We start from the raw sequence: 25,129 nt of genomic DNA on the forward strand, positions 1-25,129 counted from the left end.
ACTGAACAAAAAAGAAATAACTGCGTCCTCTCGAAGTGGTTGATTTGAGGTCCACATGGAGAAATGTTTTGGTCAGCCTGTAACAAGCAGGTTGGGGACAGTTCTCAAAGGAGGCTGTTCGATGTTCAAACCAAAATTGAGATCCACCTACTAATTGATTTTAGTTTTCCTTTTCCTCTGTGGCAGAGTGAAAGCCACAGAAAACTCACTGTTAGCCATTACCAACTCCTTCAGTGTCTTTGCTTTTTTAAATTTTTATTGATTTCAGAGAGGAAGGGAGAGGGAGATAGAAACATCAATGATGAGAATGACTGATCAGCTGCCTTCTGCATGTCCTGCACTGGGGATTGAGCCAGCAACCCTGTCATGTGCCCTTGACCGGAATTGAACCCAGAACCTTCAGTCTACAGGCTGATGCTCTACCCATTGAGCAAAACCAGCTAGGGTTGTCTTTGCTTCTTGATGATTGATCCATCGTGTGTGCCTGCAGAGCACCATGCGATGCCGGACTTCCTGTGGAAAGTTTGCTTTCGTGCCACCTGGGACAAGCACTTTCCTTCCCAGGAACAGGAACTGAGACAGAGGTAACGGAGCTGCTGTTTTGAACATCAGACCCCAGGATAGCAGGTGAACCGTGTTCTCGGCACCAGCGTTATCTTTTGTGGGCAGGTGCCTAGGACTGTCTGCCGAGTGCCCTGGAGGAGACTCCTGGTCTTCATTGCTCCATAAAGACAAATCTTTAGCAGGACTTTGCAAAAAGTACTATTTCCTATTTTATCAAAGACTTTGCCTCCCCTTCCCATCAGCAGCTTGGCTAGCACTCCTGATATTCAAAGAGAGGATATTGTAAAGGCTTTGTTCCATTCCTAATGACCTGGAGACCTGAAAACAGATCATTCTGAGGATGAAATTCTTCCATTCACATGTCTCTTTTAGGGTCAGAGGATGCACAGCCAAGGAGAGGGGTTTGCCTCAGACACCATCCACTTCCCTTGGAGTTCTGACGCTGTGTCCCTTTGCTTCCACAGGAGATGAGTGTGGGCTATGCCAACGGGATCCGGGTGATGAGCATGACCCACACCGGAGAGCCGGGCTTCATGCTGTACATCCCCATAGAGGTGAGAAGCAAGGACGGGGTGCTGGTCCCACACGCTGAGCACTGCAGGGGTAGAGCCTGTTGTGCCTGGGTAATGGAATAAGCTGCGTTAAAGACATTTTAGCATGTTTAACTAAGGTATTTACTTTTTTAAAAAAATACATAATATGTTCACATGGTTTTAAAAAACCCCAAACCAAAATATTCATTTCCATTTGACCAGTTTCTACTATGTGATCTTAATTTTTTTGTCATGTCAGAAATTTTTGTGAATATGGAAGTTCAAAGACATATTTTAACCCTCTTTAGACCCACAGAAGCATATTGTTGTTCTTTTTTTTTTTTTTTTTTTTTTAATGTGTTTTTATTGATTTCAGAGAGAAAGGGAGGGTTAAAACCGTGACCTTCTGGCTCCTAGGTCGATGCTCAACCACTGAGGCATGCCAGCTGGGCATTTGTTTTGTTTTTCTTAACAATTTATCATAGAGATCTTTTTCCTATGAGTATTTAAAGAGAAAGAGCTTCCTCTTTCTTTTTTCCTTTTCTTCATAGTGGCATATTATTCCATGCTATAGTTGAATCATTTATTTAACCAGCCTGGTACTAATAATAGACATTTATGGTGTTTCTAGTTCTTTTACTATTATAAAAATTCGGCAGTGTACAAGAGTGTGCCAACACACGGAGGTGTCAAACTTTAGGCTGATAGGTGCAAAGCAGTTGGTCAGTGCAGCTTTAGTTGTGTGTGCGCGTGCATGCGCGCACGCGTGTGTCAGAGAGAGAGAGAGAGAGACTGAGCAATTTTTCAAAACCACCTGCAGGGCCTGCACAGTTCTGCCTGCCCATTTTCCACTTGTTCTTTTCTGATCTTATGCTTATGCAACGAGTCTTCTCTACCTCTCTACCTCCCTCCCTCCCTCCTTCCCTCCCTGCTAGCCTCTGAACATGCCAGCTTGCTCCTGCCTCAGGGCCTTGACTTGCTGTTCTCCTTCCTTTGGCGCCCCTTCTATCAGACAGATACTCCCAACCTCTTGGCCATACTGCTTCAGGTCAGATTCACATGCCACCTTCTTGATGAGACCTTATTTAAAGTTGCAATCCCAAGCCTGCTGGCATGGCTCAGTGGTTAAGTGTCGATCTATGAACCAGGAGGTCTCAGTTCAATTCCCAGTAGGCACATTCCCGGGTCATGGGCTCGATCCCCACTGTGGGTGTGCAGGAGGCAGTCAGTCAGCGATTCTCTCATGATTGATGATTCTCTCTCCCTTTCTCTCTGAAATAAAAAAAATAAAGTTGTAACCCCACTCTCAACCCCAGTTCTCCCTATCCACCTTTCCCGATTTAATTTTCTCCATAATAAAATATACATTTTTTTCTTTTATTCATTGGATTACCTGTTTAAATGTAAGTTTCCTGAGGGCAGGTATATTTGTCTTTTAAGTTTTATATTCTCAGCACTTTGGCGAGCTACTTGGTATATAGAGAATGCTGCTTGAGTAAATGTTCTGGTCCTATCCTTTGTCCATTTTTGTGTTGAATTATTAGTACTTTTACCAGTTTTTTGGCATTCTCTGAATCTTACAGTTCTTGCTGTAGAGCTGTACAATTTTTTTGCCAATTTGCCATTTGTCTTTTGACTTGTGTTTTTGTATGTAGAAGGATTTTTAAAAATTTACTTTTTTATTATGGAAAATGTTTCATCTATTGCAGAAATTCTATTTTTATATAGTTGATTAGTCTTTGTGGAAGGGGCTTCCCCACTCGGGGCTACAGTTTTTCCATTTTCCTTCTAGTGCCTTTATGTTAGTTGCCATTTACAGGTTTGTGGTTTCTTTTATATTTAAATGCTCCATCCCCTCAGTGTCTCTTGGTGCACTTTATGAGATACAGCTCAAACTGTATTTTTCCATCTAAATAACCAGTTGATTTGAGATTCTACCTTTGTCAGAGACTAAGTGCATTTGGGTTCATTTCTGGACTCTTTTACTCTGTTCTGTCTGTCTATTCAGATCCAGGATTACAGTTTTAATTATTCATTATTGCATATTTTAATGTCTGTAAGTATTGTACTTATCCTCTCTCAGAGCTTAGAAATGAATGTTGCTTTCATGGAGCTTACGTCTGCATTAAGGGTGACCCTGGCTCCTTACTCCTGGGCTGCAGCACTTTGGTTTGTTGATGAGACATCCTGAGAATTTTATACAAACCCCTCGCCATCCAGATTAACGGTGTCAGCATCAGGCTGAAATCTGAAGGTCTGCTGCTTACTACCCTTCCATCTTTCCCTCTAGTATGCCCTACATGTCTACAATGAAGTGATGAGTGTTGGGCAGAAATACGGAATCCGGAATGCTGGGTATTATGCTCTTCGCAGTCTCCGAATTGAGAAGTTTTTTGCCTTCTGGGGTCAGGATTTGAATACCCTCACCACCCCCCTGGAATGTGGACGAGAGTCTCGGGTGAAATTAGATAAGGTACTGTGTCCGTGCGCACTCCTGTCACTTACCTGCCCGTGCAGGATCTGTGTTAGAGCAGGCAGCGGCTGATGTGGAAGGAAAGGGTGGAATCCTGAGACCTCGAAGATAGCATGAGTGAACTGTGATGATTAGGATGTCCTCAGAATGATTAGTATATCTATGGGATAGAACATCTTCATATGAGAACAAGAGACCAACAGCACCTGTATTCAGCACTTTGTTCTCTTTTAGACTGAGTGCTTTCTGGGGAAGGTTTTCTGAGTAGAATGTAGTGACACATGAACATGCCATGATTATTTGTACAAATTAGTTACCTTCCATTCAACTGCCTAATTTTTGGTTTCTTTTCAAAGTATTTTATTAACATGATTTTTAAAAAAATATATTTTATTGATATTTTACAGAGAGGAAGGGAGAGAGATAGAGAGCCAGAAACGTCGATGAGAGAGAAATATTGACCAGCTGCCTCTTGCACACCCCCTACCAGGGATGTGCCCGCAACCAATGTACATGCCCTTGACCGGAATCGAACCTGGGACCTTTCAGTCCGCAGACCGACGCTCTACCACTGAGCCAAACCGGTTTCGGCTGAACATGATCTTTAAAAGTCAATACTGAAGAGAATGTTGGGTGAATTATCTTCTCCATCTCTGAACCCCAACTGTCTCACTGCCACCTTTATCAGTTTCTTGTCTTTTAGAATTTGTGTGTTTTGAACCAATGAGTGTTTATTGACCTCAGCAAAAAAAAAAAAAAAAAAAAATAGGAGGGTGAAACAAGGGCATAGAAGTAACAGGAGGGTCTGGGCTGCCTTCGCTCACTGGGAAATCAGAGAATAGGAGGCCTCAGCCCAGAATGAGCTGCCGCTGCCTATTGCTCCCTTGGTTGCACGTCTCATGGAGTCCCTTAGAGGTGAGGGGCCATGTGCCGGGGACGGGGGTTGAGGAAGGGAATGGCACTGGTGTGCTCCTTCGCCACTTTTTCCCTTTTTTATTTTTAATCCTCACCCGAGGATATTTTCCATTGATTTTTTTGTTAGCATGGGAGAGAGAGGGAAAGACTGTGAGAAGCACATTGATTGGTTGCCTCCTGCATGAATCCTGACCAGGGCCTGGGCCAAGGAGGAGCCTGCAACCGAGGTACGTGCCCTTGATCAGAATCAAACCCGGGACCCTTCAGTCCAAAGGCTGATGTTCTATCTACTGAGCAAAACCGGGTAGGGCCCCTGGCCACTTTTCTAACCTAGATGGTTGGATACTACATCTTTGCTATATTAGCAGTCATTCCCTACCAGTATAGATCTACAGTATTCTAAGAAATTATAGATAACAATTTTTCTGATATAAAATGAATATTCATTGTAGAAAATAGAATATATCAAGAAAATTAAAGTCATTCATACTTTATCCTGCTCTTGTTTTTGTACCTATGCATATATAAACATGTATGCATTGAATACAGATATATATGCATGGACTTTTTGTTGGAATTATATAAAAACGCTGTTTTTTCTAAAATATTCCAGCAAGTGTTTTTGGAATATTGATTTTTCTTCCTAAATATTTTATGTCGTCTTGTTGAAATCGGTGTTTATAAAATAGAAAACAAACATGGGTACCTGTGTTACAAAAATTCTCCGAAGGCGTCTTCTGTGGTGAATGCAGTTTTTCCCACGGTGGGCAGACCCCTCTCCAAAGCCTGCGCTGGGGTGGGGGGGCGCTGCCCTCCACCAGTGACCCAGGGGCCCCTCCTCGGTGCTGCTCGTGAGGTGGCTCAGTGTTGCCTTTCTTCCCCAGGGGGTGGACTTCATCGGTCGCGAGGCCCTGCTGCAGCAGAGGCAGAACGGAGTGTACAAACGCCTGGCTATGTTCGTCCTGGACGACCACGACACAGACCTGGACCTCTGGCCGTGGTGGGGAGAGCCCATCTACCGGAACGGGCTGTACGCGGGCAAGACCACCAGCAGTGCCTACAGCTACACCCTGGAGCGCCACGTGTGCCTGGGCTTCGTGCACCATTTCTCCGAGAACACCGGGGAGGAGCAGGTGGTGACAGCAGACTTCGTCAACCGGGGAGAGTACGAGATTGACATCGCAGGACAGCGGTTCCAGGCCAAGGCCCGGCTCTACCCGGTCGCCTCCCTCTACACCCATAAGCGCCGGAAGGAAGACGTGGAGCTAAGTGACTTGCATGGGAAGTAATACCAGGCAGTCTCACCATCTCAGCCTCTGTCCTGACCCCGTCCCTCTTCTCGATTTAACCTTTACCTTCCATCTCTTAGCGCCGTGATATCATTTTAAACTTTTTGCTTTGCAGCCTCTCGTCCTTTCATCTCTTCCTCCCTGTTGCAGTTTCCCATCTCCTCACACTCAGTCTGAGCTGTTTGTCCCATCTGTCCACCCGTCTCAGACTGCCACGGGGACAGGAGCAAGCCCCACTTGTAGAAGTGGGTGTGGTGGCGGGCTGATGTCACATGCTGTGTCGGGAAGCCAGGGAGCTGGGGGTGAGCAGGCCAGAGTCCATCTCCGTGGCGCCAGGTGTTCTCAGAGCGCCTGTTCGCGGTGATGAGTTGCTGTGGCTTGTGACGGCCCTGAGACAGGTTGTGCCGTCAGCCAGGCGGCTGCGCTCCTGGTCCTGTACTGTGGGTTGGCACTGTGATACCTCTAGCAAGATGACCATCTACCTCACATGAGAGGCATCAGGCGGGCTGCGGAGAAAAAGTTAAGCTGGCATTATTCCCAGCCTCCCCAACAACTAGTTCTCGACCTTAGGGCCAGGGCCACCGCCTGTAATTTTCTTCATCGCTTGTTAGTCTCTGCACTGAGGGGCTCTGCTTGTTTGGGTGAGTAAATAAGTAAGCCACAGTGTTTGAAAGGGAAAACCATGTTGCTTTTTCCAGACGAAAGGGTCTTAACCTCAGAAGCACCAACACCAAACAGTGCCGCTCTCTCTTCCTGTCCCTTCCGTAGGAGGCTCATTAGCTCAGCACACATTTCCCCCCCTTAGGAGGGAGGGGAAGGCAGGGCAGCCACATACTGAGTTCAAGAGGACTGGACTGCCAAGTTCTGCTCCCTCGGGTACAGCACAGCCACAGCTGACTCACGTGGGTGCTGAGTGAGGAGGGGTATGGGTGTGAGCCTCGCAGATTGCTTTCCACGTCCTCTCAAATAGAAAGTGACTTGGAGCCTCCAAGAGGGTCATCCACAGTTAAGAAGTGTCTCTCGTTTAAGGGTGAAAATTGAGTGACATCAGATTATACTAGTCATCCCAACATTAAATTCTTTTTTTTTAAATATGTTTTTATTTCAGAGAGGAATGGAGAGGGAGAGAGAAAAAAACATCAATGATGAGAGAGAATCATTGATCAGCTGCCTCCTGGGGATTGAGCCTGGCCTGTGACCTTGACAGTAATCGAACCTGGGACCCTTCAGTCCACAGGTGGAAGCTCTATCCACTGAGCCAAACCAGCTAGGGCCCAACACTTAATTCTTAATTTCCCCTTGCACCTAAGCTGATTTCTTAAAAGCATAAACTGCTGCTAGAGATGTAACTAACTGCAGCCTTTGTTGTACTGGCATCGTAAATGCATTAGCTCTGCTAGGTCTGTAAGACTTAGTAAAGAAGGTGCCAGCCTGCTCTGGCTGCTATTTACCCCCTAATCAGACTTTCTGCTTCCAGGCATGTCTTGCCATTTCCCCAGCGAGTGCCCAGGTCTTAGTTGACTGATTAAGGGGGCATGTGATTAGAATTGCTTGGAAGGCCTTGCTATTCTGGTGCAAATGTGTATTTAATGGCTGGGAGATGTTGCTCCTAGGCACAGAGAGAAAGGAGAGGTGTGCCAACGCAGAGTAAGCAGCAGGGAGCTGACTGGCCCAAGAAGATGGAAACAGGTGCTAGAGGGCTTACAGGTATTACACACTCTGTACTGTTCCAAAATCACCTTTTCTAGTGACGCATGAATTTCACCCAGTCCATAGTAGAGGCCGCAATAAGCAAGTGACGGCCTCTACTATACCCTGTACCGCACATTAGTTTCGGGCACTTCACAGTCCATCCTTGAAGCCTCTGTTCAAATGCAGGCAGTGTGGATTTGGTAGTCTTCTCCGTTTGGTCCTAAATCTGAAGGGGTTGACCGACTCCCACCTTTAGCACAACTGACAATCACACCTCATTTGTGTCATTTCCATCTCGGGGGCAGTGAGGCCCCAAGTGTTTGTGTGACAACTCACCTCTAAGAGATTCCAGGGGTTCTGGGCTCCTGTGAGTGGGGGGATGGACTTTAAGACGGTTGGCACTTTTCTCCTCTGAACCTCTTGGGGGGGGCTCTGCACACTTCTCTTGTCAGCATGTTCCGTTGAGGGATCTTTAACCTAAAACACAGGTGTGTTAGCCTCATCCAGAGGAAGAGCCTGGGGTTGCAAGTCTCCCGTGTGCCTCCTCCCTTGAGATAGCTTCAAAGGCCCTCCGGTTTCTTGGCACGGCCACGGTTGTTGACTTAAAGCGTGTTATCAGAAAGGTTCCCATCTGTGATTCTGTCACTGAAGTCTAATTCAGAGTTTTAAGAAAAAGGGACAAATGTACCTGCTGGATAACCTGTTTGACGCCCTTTACCTTGTGACGTAGTCCAACCTGCATGAGCATGAGCATGAGCAGGACATGCTGCCGGAGACACTAAGAGACAACTCCTACCACAGTGCTCGTGCTCTCCTGGGGAGTTCCTGAACCCCCAAATCTGGGCAATGCCATTCAGGCTAGGGCCAAAGACCACTTAGCCCAGTGGTCAGCCTGCTTCCCTCTGGCCCAAAGATCCCATTTCTGCAGGAGTGGAGCACAGTGACAGAGACGACTCGCTGCCCTGATTTCTGACTCACGGACACTTGCTGAAGTCTGTCCTCACCATCCTTTTAGACCCTGAGGCAGGTAAGAGGGGCTCTTCTGTGACCTGTGGTCCTGGTTCTGACCTGGAAGGCTGTGCCCAGTAGGAGAGCTCACTGGCCTGCTTTCAGGGGTTAGCTGCCAGGTTCATTTTTGTCTCTGGCTCCTGTGCAGTGTAGGCAGCAAGGATCCTTCTTAGTATCTAAGGCTTACTACTAAAGAATAGCCCCTTACCCCGGTCCCTTACAAACTGACATTAGCAGCATTTTATCAGCACGATATAGGGGCAATTTTCTTGTGAGGAAAGAATTTTCATCTCACATCATGTCTAGGCACATGGGTCAGGAGAAGCACAGTTGAGTGGAAGAAATGGTAGGTGAAACAGTAAGATGTTTCCCGAATTAACTAGGACATCCAATTTTAAGTTGTACTACAGCCATACCACCCTGAACGCGCCCGATCTTGTCAAATTTTAAGTTGTAAGCTGTAGTTCTATAAGTCAGCACCCCCATACCACCCCCTGCCTCCACTGTCAGGTGCTGAGTTGTAAGGCTCCTTCATCGTCAGTGTGGGGCTCACATGTGCAGTCCCTCATCACTAACAAATGCACTATTTTCCAAGAGGACTATTTTTGTATGTGTTTGCCTTCTCTTTGTCCATTACACACCAGGGTTGTTTCTTCATAATATGATTCTTGGCTTCTCTGAACAGTGTCCTTGGAGAATTACACATTTCTCATGGGCCATTTTCCCCATGGTATTTAGACGCAGCTATTTTCATCCTTTGCAGTCCTTTTCTGCCTTCTCTTGTCTGTCTCTCAAGGACAGAAATTACGAGAGACGGGAAGGATATCTTTAGCACCTGTTTCGCAAGCTCTCAGCCAGGAATCCCCTTGCACACCAAGAACTGGGGCTTGGAGCACATCTTTCCTCCCGCCAGTTCTCGTGCCTTACACCCCAGAGTGTCCCCCGGCGGGGGAGGAGGAGGGAGGCAAAGGTAACGCCATTCCAGGCTGAGGTCCCACCGCCCGCTCACCCCTCCTTCCCCAGAACGGGCGGGTGTGGGAGAGGCTGCCCAGCCCGTCTCGGTGAGGGTTCTCCAGCAGCACAGCTCACACCTCCTCTCCGGTCCACTCTCTTCATGTGTCAAAGCGCCTCTGTAATGACTGTAAAGTGCCACAGCTCACTGTCTGCATCTGTAAACGTGCCGTTCTGTCCAGCCCCTTCTGTCCCTTTGTTGTGTGCAGCGTTAGCATGTGGTCCTGTGTGGTCCTGAAGCCATTTGAGGAACTTAGTAAATGGGATCTTCTCTCAAGGGCCCTGGTCACAGGCTCACAGGGTGACCGAGCCTTTCTGCCCCCATGAACATGGTATTATCAAGCCGGAATTCAGTTGTTTTTCTTTTCATATTACCAGGTTTATAAATGAATAAACAAACATTTTAATTACTCTTGCCATGTCTGAAATATTCTTCATCTGTGTTTGCCATCACAAAAGATAGACATCACACATAAAACTGTTGCTTCCTGTGTTACCAAATGCAAAACAGAATGTGGAAACCGAGGTGCGGTAGATACAGGCGTTCTGTCCTCTCCCTGCGGTGCTGACCTGGCTCTGAGAGAAAGCCTCCGTTCCTCCTGAGGTTACTGCCTGTCCCTGGGTTCGACATCCTGCCTTACAACTGACTTCATGCTAGAAACCTGGCACTTTATGTATCACTCATATGTCACCCTGGGAAGAGAAGCAGCCAGCGATCTTGTACTGTACTCAGCTACCATCAGAATTTAGTCACTGGACTTTAATCTGTTTATCCAAATATTCTCTGAGGAACCACATCTGGGAATCCACAGGTAACAGGACTATAACAATTCATCTTATATTCTAAACCTCCTCCTTTAATTTCCAGATTCATTATTGACCTTTTTTTTTTTTTTTTTTTTTAATAACACACAGAACATCCCACAGGCTAGTGGCTGATTCCAAAAGAGGAGTTCCAGAAATAATTTGCACAGTGACATTTCTGGAATGTTGGAAAAGCCTCCCAAAGTGACTGCTTTGAGGAAGATACTCTCAAATTACATGTACTTTCTTCTTACTATGGTGTACAATACACTTCATCTATTTCGTTAACTCATTCTAGGGAAAAAGCAGCCCAGTGAACTGAGTGTGAGGACAAAGACTTACCTTCCAGCTCCTCCACCAAACGAGAGGCCAGCAGAGTTCATTCCTGCCAGGACGTAGTAGCCCTTAACCAAAGGGGACTCGCCCATGATGCACCTCATGTCTGGCGTGAAGGTCTCGGGGCAGTTGACCAACCTCACAATCTCCAGCGTCTCCAGGTCTGGCATCCTACGCAGGAGGGAGCTCAACAAGGGCTCTGAGCAAGAAAAACAGCCAGACAGAGTCCTCAGCTCAGGGAATTCAAACCTCCAGCTCCTCACACTTCCTAACTCCTCGCCTCCTTTCACAAAATCTCTGGGAAGAGGTTTCTCAGAAGAGCAACGGGGCCGTTTATCAGAGAGCAGAGCCCTTGCTGGGATTATGGAGCACGCCTCCGAGGTGCCTGGCCTGCAGACTGACACAGAAGATGCTGTGGGAGAGCAAACACGTTACAGATAAGGGTCTCAAAGGGCTCGGCGCTAAAGCTCTCTCGGGGAGCCCGAGGGAGATGCCATGAAGGGCAGGCCCCCTAAGCTGGCATGGCTGCCAGGACAGATGCTCAGTCTGTTTTAAAGTGAGTCCATCATCTGGGAGCAGTCCAGTGGGCAGTGGTCACAGACGACACCAGACTGTGGAGCTGGCTGGTGGGTAAGTTTGATTATTTCTCATAAGAAAGTAGGTTTGCATTTGTGAGTATGTAAAACACACAGTTTATTCTTATTTACTTACTAGAGGCTCGGTACACGAAATTTGTGCACTTGAGGGTCCCTCAATTCGGCCAGAGCCCTCTCATCTTGGGGGATGTCAGACTGCCGTGGAGGAAGGAGAGGCTCCCGCTATTGCTGCTGCGTTCTGGCTGAGCAACGCTCCCCCTGTGGGAGCACACCGACCTCCAGGGGGCGGCTCCTGCAGCGAGGGTCTGCCCCCTGGTGGTCAGTGTGCGTCACAGGGACCATTTGGTCGATTTGCTATTAGCCTTTTATTATGTAGGATTTGAATTATAACTGTAAACCTACTTTTGCCTACACCTGTATTTTAAAAACATATTAAAGATGGAGGGAAATTCTTCATATCTTTTGTATTTATAAATGCACAAGTGCTTCCAGGGTCCGGCGAGGGGAAACCAGTTCACCTGGGAGGAGGGAGGAGGCCTCGAAGCTCCACAAGGGAGCAGTGCAGGTTTCCCCGTGGGAGTCTCCAGCCACACAGGGCAGTGTGCCCCGACATCGGGTTACTTTGTCCCTAAATAATCTTAAGTCTCTACACCAAAAAGTCCCGAGATAAAAGGCAAATAAGAAAACCAGAGATCCTGCTATTGCTGCTGACTTACCTGACCAGCACAGTAGACAAAATTACTGGCATTCAATCTGTCCTTTATCTGTCTCCACACCAGTCACTTCACCTTTCTTGGTCATCACGTGAACAACACTTGTACGGTCATAGATCTGAACCCCTGTCCAAGGTAAAGAAAGGGTTGGGCTTTGCTCCTCAGATGGTCCACAATTAAGGCAACTGCACCAGACTCTCAACTCATAAGAAATACTGAAAAGGCCAGGTCAAAGCTTTCATTTTAAAAAAACACTACTAGGGACCACACCCTGAGACTGTAAATGAGATTTCTCTGAGGTTAAAAATGGCTGGCAAATTTAATAAGGGACTTGAGTGCACAATTCGATTCCAGGAGTCATAAAAGGCGCAGGGAGAAAAGTTCAAATAGGAGAGCTTACATCCTATCTACCCACATCATGAATCAGTTCTTTCAAAGTGCACAGCACCATGGACACTGAGGTGTCCTCCCCTCATTCACTCAGACCTGGGGCATGATCCAAGTGTGGATTAAGTCCCCAAGGAGTCTACTAACCTTGGACCCCTCAGTCCCGGGGATTGGGAAGGGGGGTGGGGGGAGAAACCTCTGAAGTCTGAAGGGTACTAAGCCAGCACATTGAATGTCTATTTGGGGAACTGAAATTTCAGAGATTAATGTTTAAATACAGTCTGTTCACCAGAGTAGTCCAATGATGCAAGGCCGGGCAATGCACTCGTCTCTGGCCCAATGGACCGGGGGCCCATTCTGTGGGCCTTATTCTGACTCAAACCCAGTTAATATCTGACTCAAGTACCTTGTTGCCATCATTAAACCCAACCAAAGGGACTGCTTCCCAGCTGTCCTGCCTGGAGCAGCATCTTCCCTAGTCAGAGCCAGAGACTGTGCGGCAGCAGGAAGCACTTTCACCACGTTCCCTGGAGAGCCCTGCCCTTCACAGGAGGCCTGGCCAAGTGCAGTGACACCAGGGGGTCAAGGCGCCAGGGGCACACCATGTAAGGGGCCCCCCTCAGCGCTGTGACCGCACAGACACCCCAGGATGCGTCCTTGTCTCACCTGTCCTGGCCCTGCCATGTGCCCGAGAATACACGGCCCCTTCTTCCAGCCTCTGGATCCTCTCCTGGCATCTCTCCCCCTCCACGGCTCCCAAATCCTACCTACCAGACAACCAGTCTTCCTCTACAGTTTACTTCATGACAGTATGAACTATATAAAATGGAAATGTGATAAACCCTTACTTGTGATCAAAATTTCAAACCTCCCTTTCCCTAATGAAAATGTTGTCAGCGGTCACATGATTTTGAAAAGGGCTGGCGAGGTAAACCACACACTGTGCTTAGACTATTGTTTGAATAGTCCGCTACTGAGCACATGGCAGAGCCACTGCAGCTGGCAAAAGTCAAAGCTACCACCCTGTCAGGATTAGTCTCCACTGAGCTCCGATTCATTCTGTGCGATGTCTTCAAAAGAGCGACCCTGACATATGAAGTGTCTGGAATTTCATCACTGGGCCTGGCTACCACTCAGGATGCCTAGTGTGCTCACCACAGTCTCATCAGCCACCAGAGCAGGCTCCAGGCTGGGCTTCCACTAACCCGTCCCCTTACAGCAAACTGATGGCCTTTCTCTCTGCCTTTGATCGAATGGACCAGCGTGTAGATGGGTCTTCCTCTTCCTGGGACAGTTCCTTCACTCCAGTGCTAGCTGGCTTACAACCCCTGTGTCCTCCCCACCAATTACACCGGTAAGGAGAGACGTGAGAAAGCTGTAGAGTGAGGAACGCCTTTACTAGCGACTGGTGTACTTCAATGGGTCAAACTCTGACTTAACTTCCAAGCACCTATTTAAATTCTTTCTCCTCCTCCAAGAACCAATGCTGCCACTTGCTATATCCTTCAACAAGTGAAACATATAGGAAATGGTCCGGGAAAACCTTAATGTCACAAGAATTATAGCATCTGAAAAGGATCTGGAATGATGATTGAATCTCATTTTAAAAATAGAAAAACAAGCTTGGCCATTATGGCTCAGTGGTTGATCAGTTAACCCGTGAACCAAGAGGTCAAGGTTCAAATCCTGGTCTGGGCACATTCCCTGGTTGTGGGCTCAATACCTGGTAGGGAGCATATAGGAGGCAGCCCATTGACGATTCTCATCATTGATGTTTCTATGTCTTGCTCCCTTTTTTTCTCCCTTTAATTTCTTCTCTGAAATCAACAAGGACTTTTTTTTAAAAATAATAAAACAAAAATAGGGAAACAAAGACAGCTCAAAAGCAAAATGACTTGCCCAAGGTAATACTCTGACTAGTGGCAGAACCCAAACTACCGTGTTTCCCCGAAAATAAGACCTAGCGAGTGGAAAGGTAAAACATCCCCTGAAAATAAGACCTAGCACAACTTTGGGAGAAAAAATTAATATAAGACACTGTCTTATTTTCGGGGAAACAGGGTACAACTCGGGTCTGAATTACCACTCACCAGGCCAACTCTTGTGGGACCACACACAGTGCCCTGCTTACCTGTTTGGATCCCCGTTTCTTGCTCTAACTGCTGGTACAGTCTGTTTGAATAGTCTGCCATCTTCTGCTCGATGCTCAAGTGCCTGGCAGTGCTTATGATGCCCGCACAGAACCTCGTAGAGCCAGCAGCCAGCCTGCAGGATGGATCCCAAAGGCTGTTAGGTGGACTTATACCTGTGAATGCAACCAGTTCAAGTCCCAACTACAGCACCGGTCTGTCATATCAAAAGATGGAGATACCTACATGCCACTGATTTCACATTTTGGAGTTCACCTACATGGTGGGATACTATACAGCCATAAAAAAAGAATGAGAACCCTAGCTGGTTTGGCTCAGTACGTAGAGAGTCGGCCTGCAGACCAAAGGGTCCAGGTTCGATTGTGGTCAACGGCAAGTACCTTGGTTGCAGGCTCCTCCTGGCCTGGGGCTATGGTGCAGGAGGCAAACATTGATGTATCTCTCTCACATAAAAGTTTCTGTCTTTCCCTTTCTTCCACTCTCCCTAAAATCAATGGAAAAATATCCTCAGGTGAAGATTAACAACAAAAAATAAACGGAATGAGAAAGTTTATATGCTACAATGTGGAATAATCCTATTGAGAAAAGCAAGGTAAGGAACAGCAAGGAATACTGTCACTTGTATAAAATGGAATAAATTAACACCCACGCACACCAGTACATACTGACGAAAACACGTCTGTTTCTATGTGGAGAGAGCATCTGGATTGATACACCAGGAACTTAACTTGCCTCCAGCAAGGGAAACTTGAGGACAGAGGTCAGAGATGAGAGAGAAACTTTCCCTGGACACTTCTAGAATTTTCTATTCTGACTCATGTGAATCTATTGCCTTTTAAGAAATAAATAAGAAATTCCTTTAAATGTCCAATTTGTTACAGGGAAAAGCCTGAAACAGATAGGAATACTAGTAATAAAATAAAGAATTTCATAAAAATTTATGAACTGCCCGGCTGACATGGCTCGGTGGTTGAGCATCGACCTGTGAATCAAAAGATCATGGTTCGATTCCTAGTCAGGTCACATGCCCTGGTTGTGTGCTTGATCTCCAGTGTAGGATGTGAAAGAGGCAGCCAATCACTGATTCTCTCTCATCACTGATGTTTCTAACTCTCTCTCCCTCTTCCTTCCTTTCTCAAATCAATAAAGATATATTTTTAAAAATACATACAAAATCACTATGAACTATAGTTAATAATAACATGTTGATGTTGGTTCTTTAGTGAGCCGGTAACATTAATATGTTAATAACAAGTGAAACTGTAGGTAAGTATGGGAACTCCCTCCTGTCTTCTCAATTGTTCTGTAAATCTAAAACTCTTTCAAAACAAGTTACGTAAATGAAAAGCAAAAACAAACAGAGCAGGATGCAGGCAATTTCAGGCTGACTCCTGGGGGAACTCTTGGCCCCAGGGTTTGTGTTGCTGCCTGACTACTAGTACAATATAAGGAGGAGAACAGATGGCAAGATGTGCTCTGAACGTGAATAAACACATGCTTCAGAGTCTTGGTTTGCTGGACTCTGCCAGCTCTCCAAAACCAGGAAACATGAGTTCTAGGCATCAACAAACCAAACCCAGTGCAGGGTTTCCACCTGTGAGTCTTCTCATGCCCCTAGCAACCCTGATTAGCTAGTGGTGGGACAGCATCGCCCAAGGGAGGAGGAGAGGACAGGAGGGAATTCATGCCCAGTGGATCCTCACCTGCCCTGCTCCAAAAGGACAATGTCCTTCCACCCCAGCTTGGACAGGTGATAGGCCACAGATGTGCCCATGATCCCCCCGCCACAGATGACCACCTGCGCCTGGGCAGGCAGGGCGACAGAATGCGCCTCGGCCGCTGATGCACCGCTCCTGGCTGAGGACCAGTTCTGCCATCCTCGGCTGGTTCTTTGTCTTTGGACCACCGATAGCAACCGGTAAAACATCACGTCTGTCAGCAATGGGAGGTGTGCGCTCACTCAGTCAGGAGGAGATCCCAAGCACTTGACCTAGACAGGAAAAACAAACATTTCATTCCACTGTGCTGAGTGCATACGATTCATGAGAAAAGGATGAAATAAAAACCACCATTGTTCATTTAGCAAGTAGGTGAGGACTGAATCCCATACATTGAGCTAACTTGGATTCAGCAGCGAGCAATAATAAAGAGGTCCCAGCCTTTAGTAACTTACATGTGAGAGAGGATGAGACTGTGTGAGTGTGTATGAGAGAGGGGTGGCAACAAATGAAAAGGTGACAAGGAGTAACTAATTTTGATGTCATGGTCAGGAAAGCGGGGACATTGGAAAAGACGCAATGGACAAAATGGAAGCAGCTACCTGAGAGTTCCAGACAGAGGAACAAGTGTCTAAGGCCTGATGTGAGACAGGCCTTGATGAGCCCAAGCACAGAGAGGAAGCCAGCCTGTCCAAGACCAGCCTGGCTCCATGGTGGCGACTGCACTGCAGAATGAGAGGAAGAGCAGGGCTGGGCTGGGAAGCTACAGCAGTATTCCAGGGGGACATCATGGTGGCCGAGACAAGGAGGGGGCAGTGGAGTCAGAGGCATGACTGGACTGTTTTGGAAGTAGAAATGGCAGAACTTACTTGCCAACAAACAAGATGCTAACATACAAAGAGGGAGAATTAAGGACGATGCCTATGTGTCTGGGTTGAGCAACTGGGCCACTTGCTATAGTGTGAGGAGCAGGAAGGAACCGGGAGTGAGCCTGGAGGCTGAGGGTGAGTGTGTACGTGTGTGTGTGTGTGTGTGTGTGTGTGTGAGTGAGTGTGTGTGCGTGTATACATTTGAACTTGTAGATGCATACTTGCATCCACGTGGAAACACTAAGTAGCAGCTGGATACACAATCTGAAATGGGAAGGACACTGGGAGTCACTAGCATATGCACAATGTTGAAAACCCTAACGTTTCGAGCAACAAGCACTGGGAGGCTCCCCAGCATTCAGACTGGGCAGAGAAAGACGAGACTAGAGACAGGACTGGACGCCGTGGCAGAATCAGTGTAAGAGACGAAGTTAGTAAGGTAGAAGGAAAACCAGGCACAGGTTCCACGAAGTGGTGAGACAGTGCGGAGGGTGGAGCGGGTGGTGGAGTGTCCACTGGGATCTGACAGCACGGAGGTCCTGGTGTCCTCAAGAAGAACATTTCAGGGGAGAGGAAGGGAGGACATACGGACAAGAGCAAACTGAAGATAAGCAAGATGTGGGAGTGGGGACAGCTCTGTAACAGTTTGCTCTCATGGGGAGCAGAAAAGCAGGGCAGAAACGTGGGAAGAATGTGGGGTACAGCAAGGTTAGCTGGTTGTCTGCTTTGTTCTTTAAAGAACAGTTTACTGATTTTTATGGAGAGAGGAAGGGAAAAGCGAGAAACATGGATGTGAGAATGTAACACTGATCAGCTGCTGCTTCATGCCTCTGCCTCCCCCCACCACAGTGCTTGGGATGCCACCCAAGCAACTGAATCACACTGGCCAGACTGCTGGCTGGTTTTTTACTTGTTTGTTTGTTAAAATATACTTTTTTGATTTCAGAGAGGAAGGAAGGCGTGATGTTTTATGTGATGTTTCTGACTGAGCGAGCGCACACCTCCCATTGCTGACAGCCGTGATGTTTTACCAGGGAATCATGGGCACATCTGTGGCCTATCACCACTAATGATGAGCATCACTGGCACGCCCCACACTGGGGATTGAGCCCACAACCCAGGCAGGTGCTCTGACAGGGACTTCCTGGTTCACAGGTGGATGCTCATCCACTGAGCCACACTAGCTGGGCTAGCTGGGTTTTTATTGTTTTAGTTTTTAAAATATATTTTTATTGATTTCGGAGAGGAAGGGTGAAGGAGAGGCAGAAACATCAACGATGAGAGAAAATCATTGATCGGCTGCTTCCTGCGCACCCCCCACTGGGGATGGAGCCTGCAATCTAGACATGTGCCCTTGACCAGAATTGAACCCTCAGTACACAGGCTGATGCTCTATTCATTGAGCTATACCAGCTAGGGATTAGCTGGGTTGTTTTGTTTTTGTTTTTTAAGATGGGAGCTGTTAAGAATATATCACAACTAACACCTATCCTCTTCAAACTATTCCAAAAAATCCAAGAGGAAGGAACCCTTCTAAATTCTTTTTATGAGGCCAGCATTATCCTAATTCTAAAACCAGATAAAGACACTACAAAGAAAAAGAACTACAGGCCAATATCCTTGATGAACATAGATGCTAAAATCCTCAACAAAATATTAGCAAATCAGACCCAGCAATATATTGAAAATATCATACACATAATAAAACCACAAGAGGGATTTATTTCAGGGATGCAAAGCTTGTCAATATTCCCAAATCAATAAACATGATATATCACATAAACAAACTGAAAGACAAAAATCACATGGTCATATCAATAGACACAGAAAAAGCATTCAACAAAACCCAACACCCAATCTTTATAAAAACTCTCAGCAAAGTGGGAATAGAGGAATCATATTTCGACATAATGAAGGCCACATATGACACACCTACAGCCAGCATCATACTCAATGGACAAAAATTAAAACCATTGCCCCTAAGAGCAGGAACAAGAAAGGGATGCCCGCTTTCACCCCTTTCTCAACATAGCACTGGAAGTCCCACCGACAGTGATCAGACAAAAAGAAGGAATAAAAGGCATCCAAATTATAATGTATGAAGTAAAACTCTCATTATTCACAGATGGCATGACACTGTACACAGAAAACCAAAAACACTAAGTGTAATAAATGAATTTAGCAATGTAGCAGGATTTTGTAAACAAAATTAGCACCCAGAAATTTATGGCATTTTTATACACCAATAATTAATTCTCCAAAAGAGAAACTAAACAATCCTATTTACCACTGCAACAAAAAATTAAGGTACATGGGAATAAATCTAACCAAGTAGGTAAAAAACATACTCAAAAAAGTATAACATGTTGGAAAAAAAAAAGATAGAGGAAGACATAAACAGATGGAAGAATATACCGTGCTCATGGATTGGTAGAATTAACATCATTAAAATGTCCATGTTATCCAAAGCAATCTACAGATTCAATACAATCCCTATTAAAATACCAATGACAGTCCTAGCTAGTTTGGCTCAATGGATAGAGTATGGCCTGTGGACTAAAGGGTCCTTAGTTCAATTCTGGTCAAGGGCACACATGCCTGAGTTGTGGACTCGATCCCCACTGTGGGGCATGCAGGAAGCAGCTGATCAATGATTCTCTCTCATCAGCAATGCTTCTATCTCTCTCTCCCCTTCTCCTTTCCTTTCTGAAATCAATAAAAATGTATTTTAAAAATGAAAAACCAATGACATATTTTACAGATCTAGAGCAAATACTCCAAAAATTTATATGGAGCCAAAAAGGACTCTGAATAGCCGCAGCAATCTTGAGAAAGAACAACAAAGTTGGAGGATCACAATACCAGATATCAAGTTTACTACAAAGCAACTGTTCTCAAAACTGCCTGGTACTGCCGCAAGAACACGCATATAGATCAATGGACCAGGACAGAGAACCCAGTAAATCGACTCAGGCCACTTTGCTCAATTAATATTTGACAAAGGAGGCAAGAATATACAATGGAGCATAGACAGTCTCTTCCATAAATGGTGTTGGGAAAATTGGACAGATACATGCAAAAAATGAAACTAGACCACCAACTTACACCATATACAAGAATAAACCCAAAATGGATAAAAGTATTAAATGTAATTCAGGAAACCATAAAAATCCTAGAAGAAACTATAGGCAGCAAAATCTAGGGCACCTCGTGAAACAATATATTTATGAATACATCTAGGCCAAAGGAACTACAGGGAAAATAAATAAAAGGCACTACATCATAAAAGCTTCTGCACAGTGAATGAAACCATCAACAAAATGAAAGGGAGCCTTCTTAAAGGAGAACATATTTGGCAATGACACACCTGATAGAGGGTTAATATCCAAAGTATACAAGGAACTCATACAACTTAACAGAAGATAAACAGTTCAATTTTTAAAAACGGACAAAGTACCTACATAGACACTTCTCCAAAGTGAACATACAGATGGCCAAGACACATATGGAAAGTGCTCAAAGTCACTGATTGTCAGAAGATGCAAATTAAAATGACAATGAGGTATCACCTCACACCTGTCAGAATAGCTACCATCAACAAATCAACAAATGACAACTGCTGGCGAGGATTTGGAGAAAAGGGAACCTTAACACACTGCAGGTGGGAATACAGACTGGTGCAGTCATTATGGAAAACAGTATGAAGTTTCCTCAAAAATTAAATATAGAACTGCCATTTGACCAGTAATTCCACTTCTAGGAATATAGTCTAAGAAACCCACAACACCAATCAGAAAGAATATATGCACCTCTATGTTCATAGAAGCACAATTTACAATAGCTAAGATCTGGAAACAGTCCAAGTGCCCATCAGTAGATCAGTGAATCAAAAAGCAGTATTACATTTATAACATGAAATACTATGCAGAAGTAAAAAACAAAGATCTCCTATCCTTTGAGACAGATTGGAGGCACCTGGAGTATTTTTTTGCTAAGCTAAATAAGCCCGTCAGAGAAAGCCCATCACATGATCTCACTCATATGTGGAATGTAATGAACAAAATAGATCCAGAGACATAGAAGCATGGAACAGATTATGGAATCTCAGAGGTAAGGTGAAGGTGGGTGGGTGGGAAGAGATCAACCAAAGAACTTGTATGCATATATGCATAACCCATGGACACAGACAACAGGGTGGTGAAGCCTGGGGTGGGGGATAAGGGAGGGCTAAAAGGGGCCAATGGGGGAGGAGGAAAGGAGACATATGTAATACTTTCAACAATAAAGATTTTTTTAAATGTTTTTATTGATTTCAGAGAGGAAGGAAAAGGGACAGAGAGACAGAAACATCAATGAGAATCATCTATCAGCTGCCTCCTGCACACCCCACCCTAGGGTTTGAGCCTGCAACCCAAGCATGTGCCCTTGATGGGAGTCAAACCCGGGACCATTCAGTCCACAGACCGACACTCTTATCCACCTGAGCCAAACTGGCCAGGGCTTAATAGTATGTTTTAAAATATGACTCCTCAGGCAAGGGAAATAAAAGAAAAAAAATAAATAAATGGAACTACTGTGAATTAAAATGTTTTAGCACAGCAAAAGAAACCATCAACAAAATTAAAAGACACCCTACTGATTAAGAGAAGATATCTGTCTATGCAACATTCAAAATACATAAGGGACTTAATACAACTTAACACCAAAAAGCACAAAACAAACAATCTGATTTAAAAATGGGCAGGGGACCTCAATAGACAATCCTACAAAGAGGACATACAGCTAGCTGGCCAACAGGCTTATGGAAAGATGCTCAACATCACTAATCATCAGGGAAATGCAAACCAAAACCGCAATTAGGTAACACTTCACACGTCAGAAAGGCAATAATCAATAAGTCAACAAACAACAAGTTTTGGCCAGGATCTTGGTGAGCTTGTAACTTGGTGCAGCCACTGTAGAGAAGGTCCTCAAATTTTTTAAAATAGAATTACCACATTATCCAACAATTCCACTTCTGGGTATTTATACAAAGAAATCCAAAGTACTAATTTGAAAAGCTGTATGTCCCCACCCCATGTTCATTGCAGCATTATTTACAAAGGCCAAGATATGGAAGCAACGTAAGTGTCCATCGATAAGTGAATGGATTTAAAAAGCTGTGGTACACGTATACAATGTTACTCAACCATAAAAAAAAAAGAAAAAGAAATCTTGTCATTGCCACAACATGGACCTAGAGGATATTATGCTAATAAGTCAGACAGAAATCAAATATCATATAATTTCACTTATATGTGGAATCTAAAAAAATAAAACAGAAACAAACTCATAGATACAAATTGATAGTTGCCAGATGGCAGAAAGGTTGGGGGAGGGGAGAGGAGGATGGGTAAAAAAGGAAAAGTGATTGCCCTGGCTGGTTTGGCTCAATGGATAGAGCATTGGCCTGTCCACTGAGCCCAGGTTCAATTACAGTCAAGGGCGCATGCTTGGGTTGCCGGCTCCCAGTGTGGGGCAGCCAATCAATGATTTCCTCTCATCATTGATCTTTCTCTCTCCCCCTGTGCCTTCCTCTCTGAAATCAATAAAAATATATTTTTAAAAAAGGAAAAGTGATTAAAAAGTACAAATTGCCAATAATAAAAATAGTCACAGAGAAGTAAAGTATAGCACAGGGAATACAGTCAATAATATTGTAATAATTATGTACATGGTACTAGACTTATTGGGGTAATCACTTAATTACATGTCTAATCTGAAACTATAATAATATAATATTTTATGTAAAAAAATGTTTAAATACTTATAATCAGTTAAAAAACAAGTCAGTGCCCGGACAGTGTGGCTCAGTGGTTGAATGAACCAGGAGGTCAGGATTTGATTCCCATTCAGGGTACATGCCTAGGTTGCCGACTTGATCCCCAGTGTGGGGCATACAAGAGGCAGCCCATCAATGATTCTGTCATCACTGCTGTTTCTCTCTCCCCCTCTCCCCTCCTGTCTGAAATAAATAAAAATATGTTTAAAAACAAAAAAAATTACAAAAACAAGTCAGTAGTGAAATGAAAATAAAAATTTGTTTAAAGTGGATACAACTGCGGAAACCGGTTTGGCTCAATGGTTAGAGCGTCCGCCTGCGGACTGAAAGGTCCCAGGTCTGATTCCGGTCAGGGGCATGTACCTTGGTTGCGGGCACATCCCCAGTAGGGGGTGTGCAAGAGGCAGCTGATAGATGATTCTCTCTCATCGATATTTCTAACTATCTAACCCTCCCTCTTCCTCTCTGTAAATATCAATAAAATATATTTTAAAAGAATAAGTGGATACAGGTGTGAGGAAAGGAAGGTACCAGAGTCTATTCTAGTAGGTTTGGTAGCAAAGCTTGATAGCAAAGGAGGTAAGGCCAGTAGAGAAGAAAGTGAAGGTAAATAAAACGTATAATCACCTTTAAAATAAATCACACTAAAAATATAAACTGACTTACAACATTCTCTGCGGAGAGGACTAATTTCTGCTAAACAACTACAATAGTGGGCCGGTTCAGATCTGCTCTCACTAAGAGCAAGAGGATAGATAGCTCTAACTCCCCGAGCTGTTCCTCTGTGGGATGCAGCCTAGTGTACTCATGGGCTGCGGGCCACAAGGAAGACCGGACCACAGATACAGAGAGCATTTCCCACTCCTGCCTCCGCATAAGAGCGGCCTGGGACACTTCACACACACACAAACACACTCACATTCACACACACACTCACACTCACATACACACACACACTCACATTCACACACACACACACTCACACTCACACACACACACATACACACTAACTCCCTCCCCGGCTCCCTCTCTGGAGGGTCTGGTCCTACTGGTTCAGGGCGCTGTGTTTTTCAAACAACTGTGCCCGGTGATCAGGCAAGTTTAAGAAATGACCACAAATCCCTTGCACCGGAAAAGGATGCCCCTTGGGCCGACGCCCCCCACCTCCCAGCCCCACCTGCATCCTCCAGCGTCAGGCTCCAGGCCTGGACCAAATGGGCTTCGAGATTCCTGAACCAAATCTGCGCGCCATCCACACAGACCCGCGGGGACCAGCGGAGACCGGCCCGGCCCGGGCGCCCCCAGCGGACCGCGCCGCGGGCCCCGCAGTCCCACCGGCGAGCAGAGCCCGGGGACCGCACTCTCCGCGGGAAAACGCCGCCGCCTGCGGAGGGACGAGCGGCCGGACGCGCCTCGTCTGCGCCGCGGGGCTGGGCGAGCCCGAGGCGGGAGCCAGCGGCGAGGTCACCCCGAACGCCCGGGAGCGGGAGCGGGAGCGCGGCGGCCGCCGGCGGGTCCCCGAGGCCGGGACGACCTCCGCCGCCCCGAGCGCCGCCGCCGAGACCGAGCGGGACCCGGCGGACCGCTCTCCCCGGGCCCGCGGAGCCCTGGCGCCAGGACGCGCCTTCCCGGGAGAACCGCGCAGAACCGACGGGAAACGAGGGGCCGCGGGGAGCACCCCGGAGACACACCGAAGCGGAAAGGGGGGCGCTGGGGTCCCGGGGCGCTAAGGCCGCGCGGACGGAGACGTCAGAGCGCCCGCCGCCGTCTCCTCACCTCACGGACGCCACGGGCTCCGCAGCAGCAGCTCCACAGTCACCGGGGTCCTGGGATCCGAGGTCCAGGGTCCTGGGGTCCCGGGGTCCTGGAGTCCGGGGCCGGGAACGGGAGGGGGTGAGGCGGAGGGCGTGAAGGTTCCCAGGAAGCGGGCTTTACGACCTTCCGCGCTTTACGGCCCCGAGCAAGGGAACGCCGCACGTGACCTCCCACGCGCACGCGCGCTGTGACGTCACCGCGCGGCCCCGCCCCCGCACGTGGGGCTCGTTGGGGCCTCCGCCAAGCTGAAGGCCATTTGGAGGCATCTCCTCTCAAGGCCGCTCTGGAACCGCGGCCTCAGACGCTGTTAATTTCTGCAAGTGCCACCGGGACGTCCGAGATGGTGGCAGCCCCGCTGGGGTGTGGGGAGGCGGGTTCTCTCTTCCCTCGAGGGTGCTCACAGGTCTGGCCCCTCGTGGGTCTGGAACCCAAAAG

At 46.5% G+C, this 25,129-nt stretch overlaps 1 protein-coding gene and 1 long non-coding RNA gene across 8 annotated transcripts in view; one reads left to right on the forward strand and one right to left on the reverse strand.

The window, feature by feature from the left end:
• The window catches only part of PDPR (pyruvate dehydrogenase phosphatase regulatory subunit), a 40,295-nt gene extending 30,395 nt beyond the window's left edge, over positions 1-9,900 (forward strand). For all 6 annotated transcript variants that reach the window (XM_084906697.1, XM_084906698.1, XM_084906695.1 and 3 more), the window contains 3 exons: positions 1,029-1,118; positions 3,388-3,570; positions 5,370-9,900. In XM_084906697.1, the coding sequence (XP_084762823.1) occupies positions 1,029-1,118; positions 3,388-3,570; positions 5,370-5,774 (678 nt within the window). In that variant the 3' untranslated portion in view covers positions 5,775-9,900. The remainder of the gene's footprint in view (positions 1-1,028; positions 1,119-3,387; positions 3,571-5,369) is intronic.
• On the reverse strand, positions 250-25,129 carry LOC311633739. 2 transcript variants are annotated; one of them, XR_014797006.1, is made up of 8 exons: positions 24,656-25,129; positions 16,175-16,461; positions 14,453-14,586; positions 11,938-12,149; positions 10,632-10,824; positions 5,192-7,943; positions 3,603-3,730; positions 250-1,183 (listed from the first exon to the last, which is right to left on the reverse strand). It is a non-coding gene; the product is annotated as an uncharacterized lncRNA (long non-coding RNA). The 2 variants fall into 2 exon arrangements; XR_014797007.1 differs by having other exon boundaries at positions 11,938-12,060; positions 24,656-25,126.

The sequence above is a fragment of the Pipistrellus hanaki genome (genome assembly GCF_964339955.1).
Source record: "Pipistrellus hanaki genome assembly, chromosome: 15".
Lineage (NCBI taxonomy): Eukaryota > Metazoa > Chordata > Mammalia > Chiroptera > Vespertilionidae > Pipistrellus > Pipistrellus hanaki.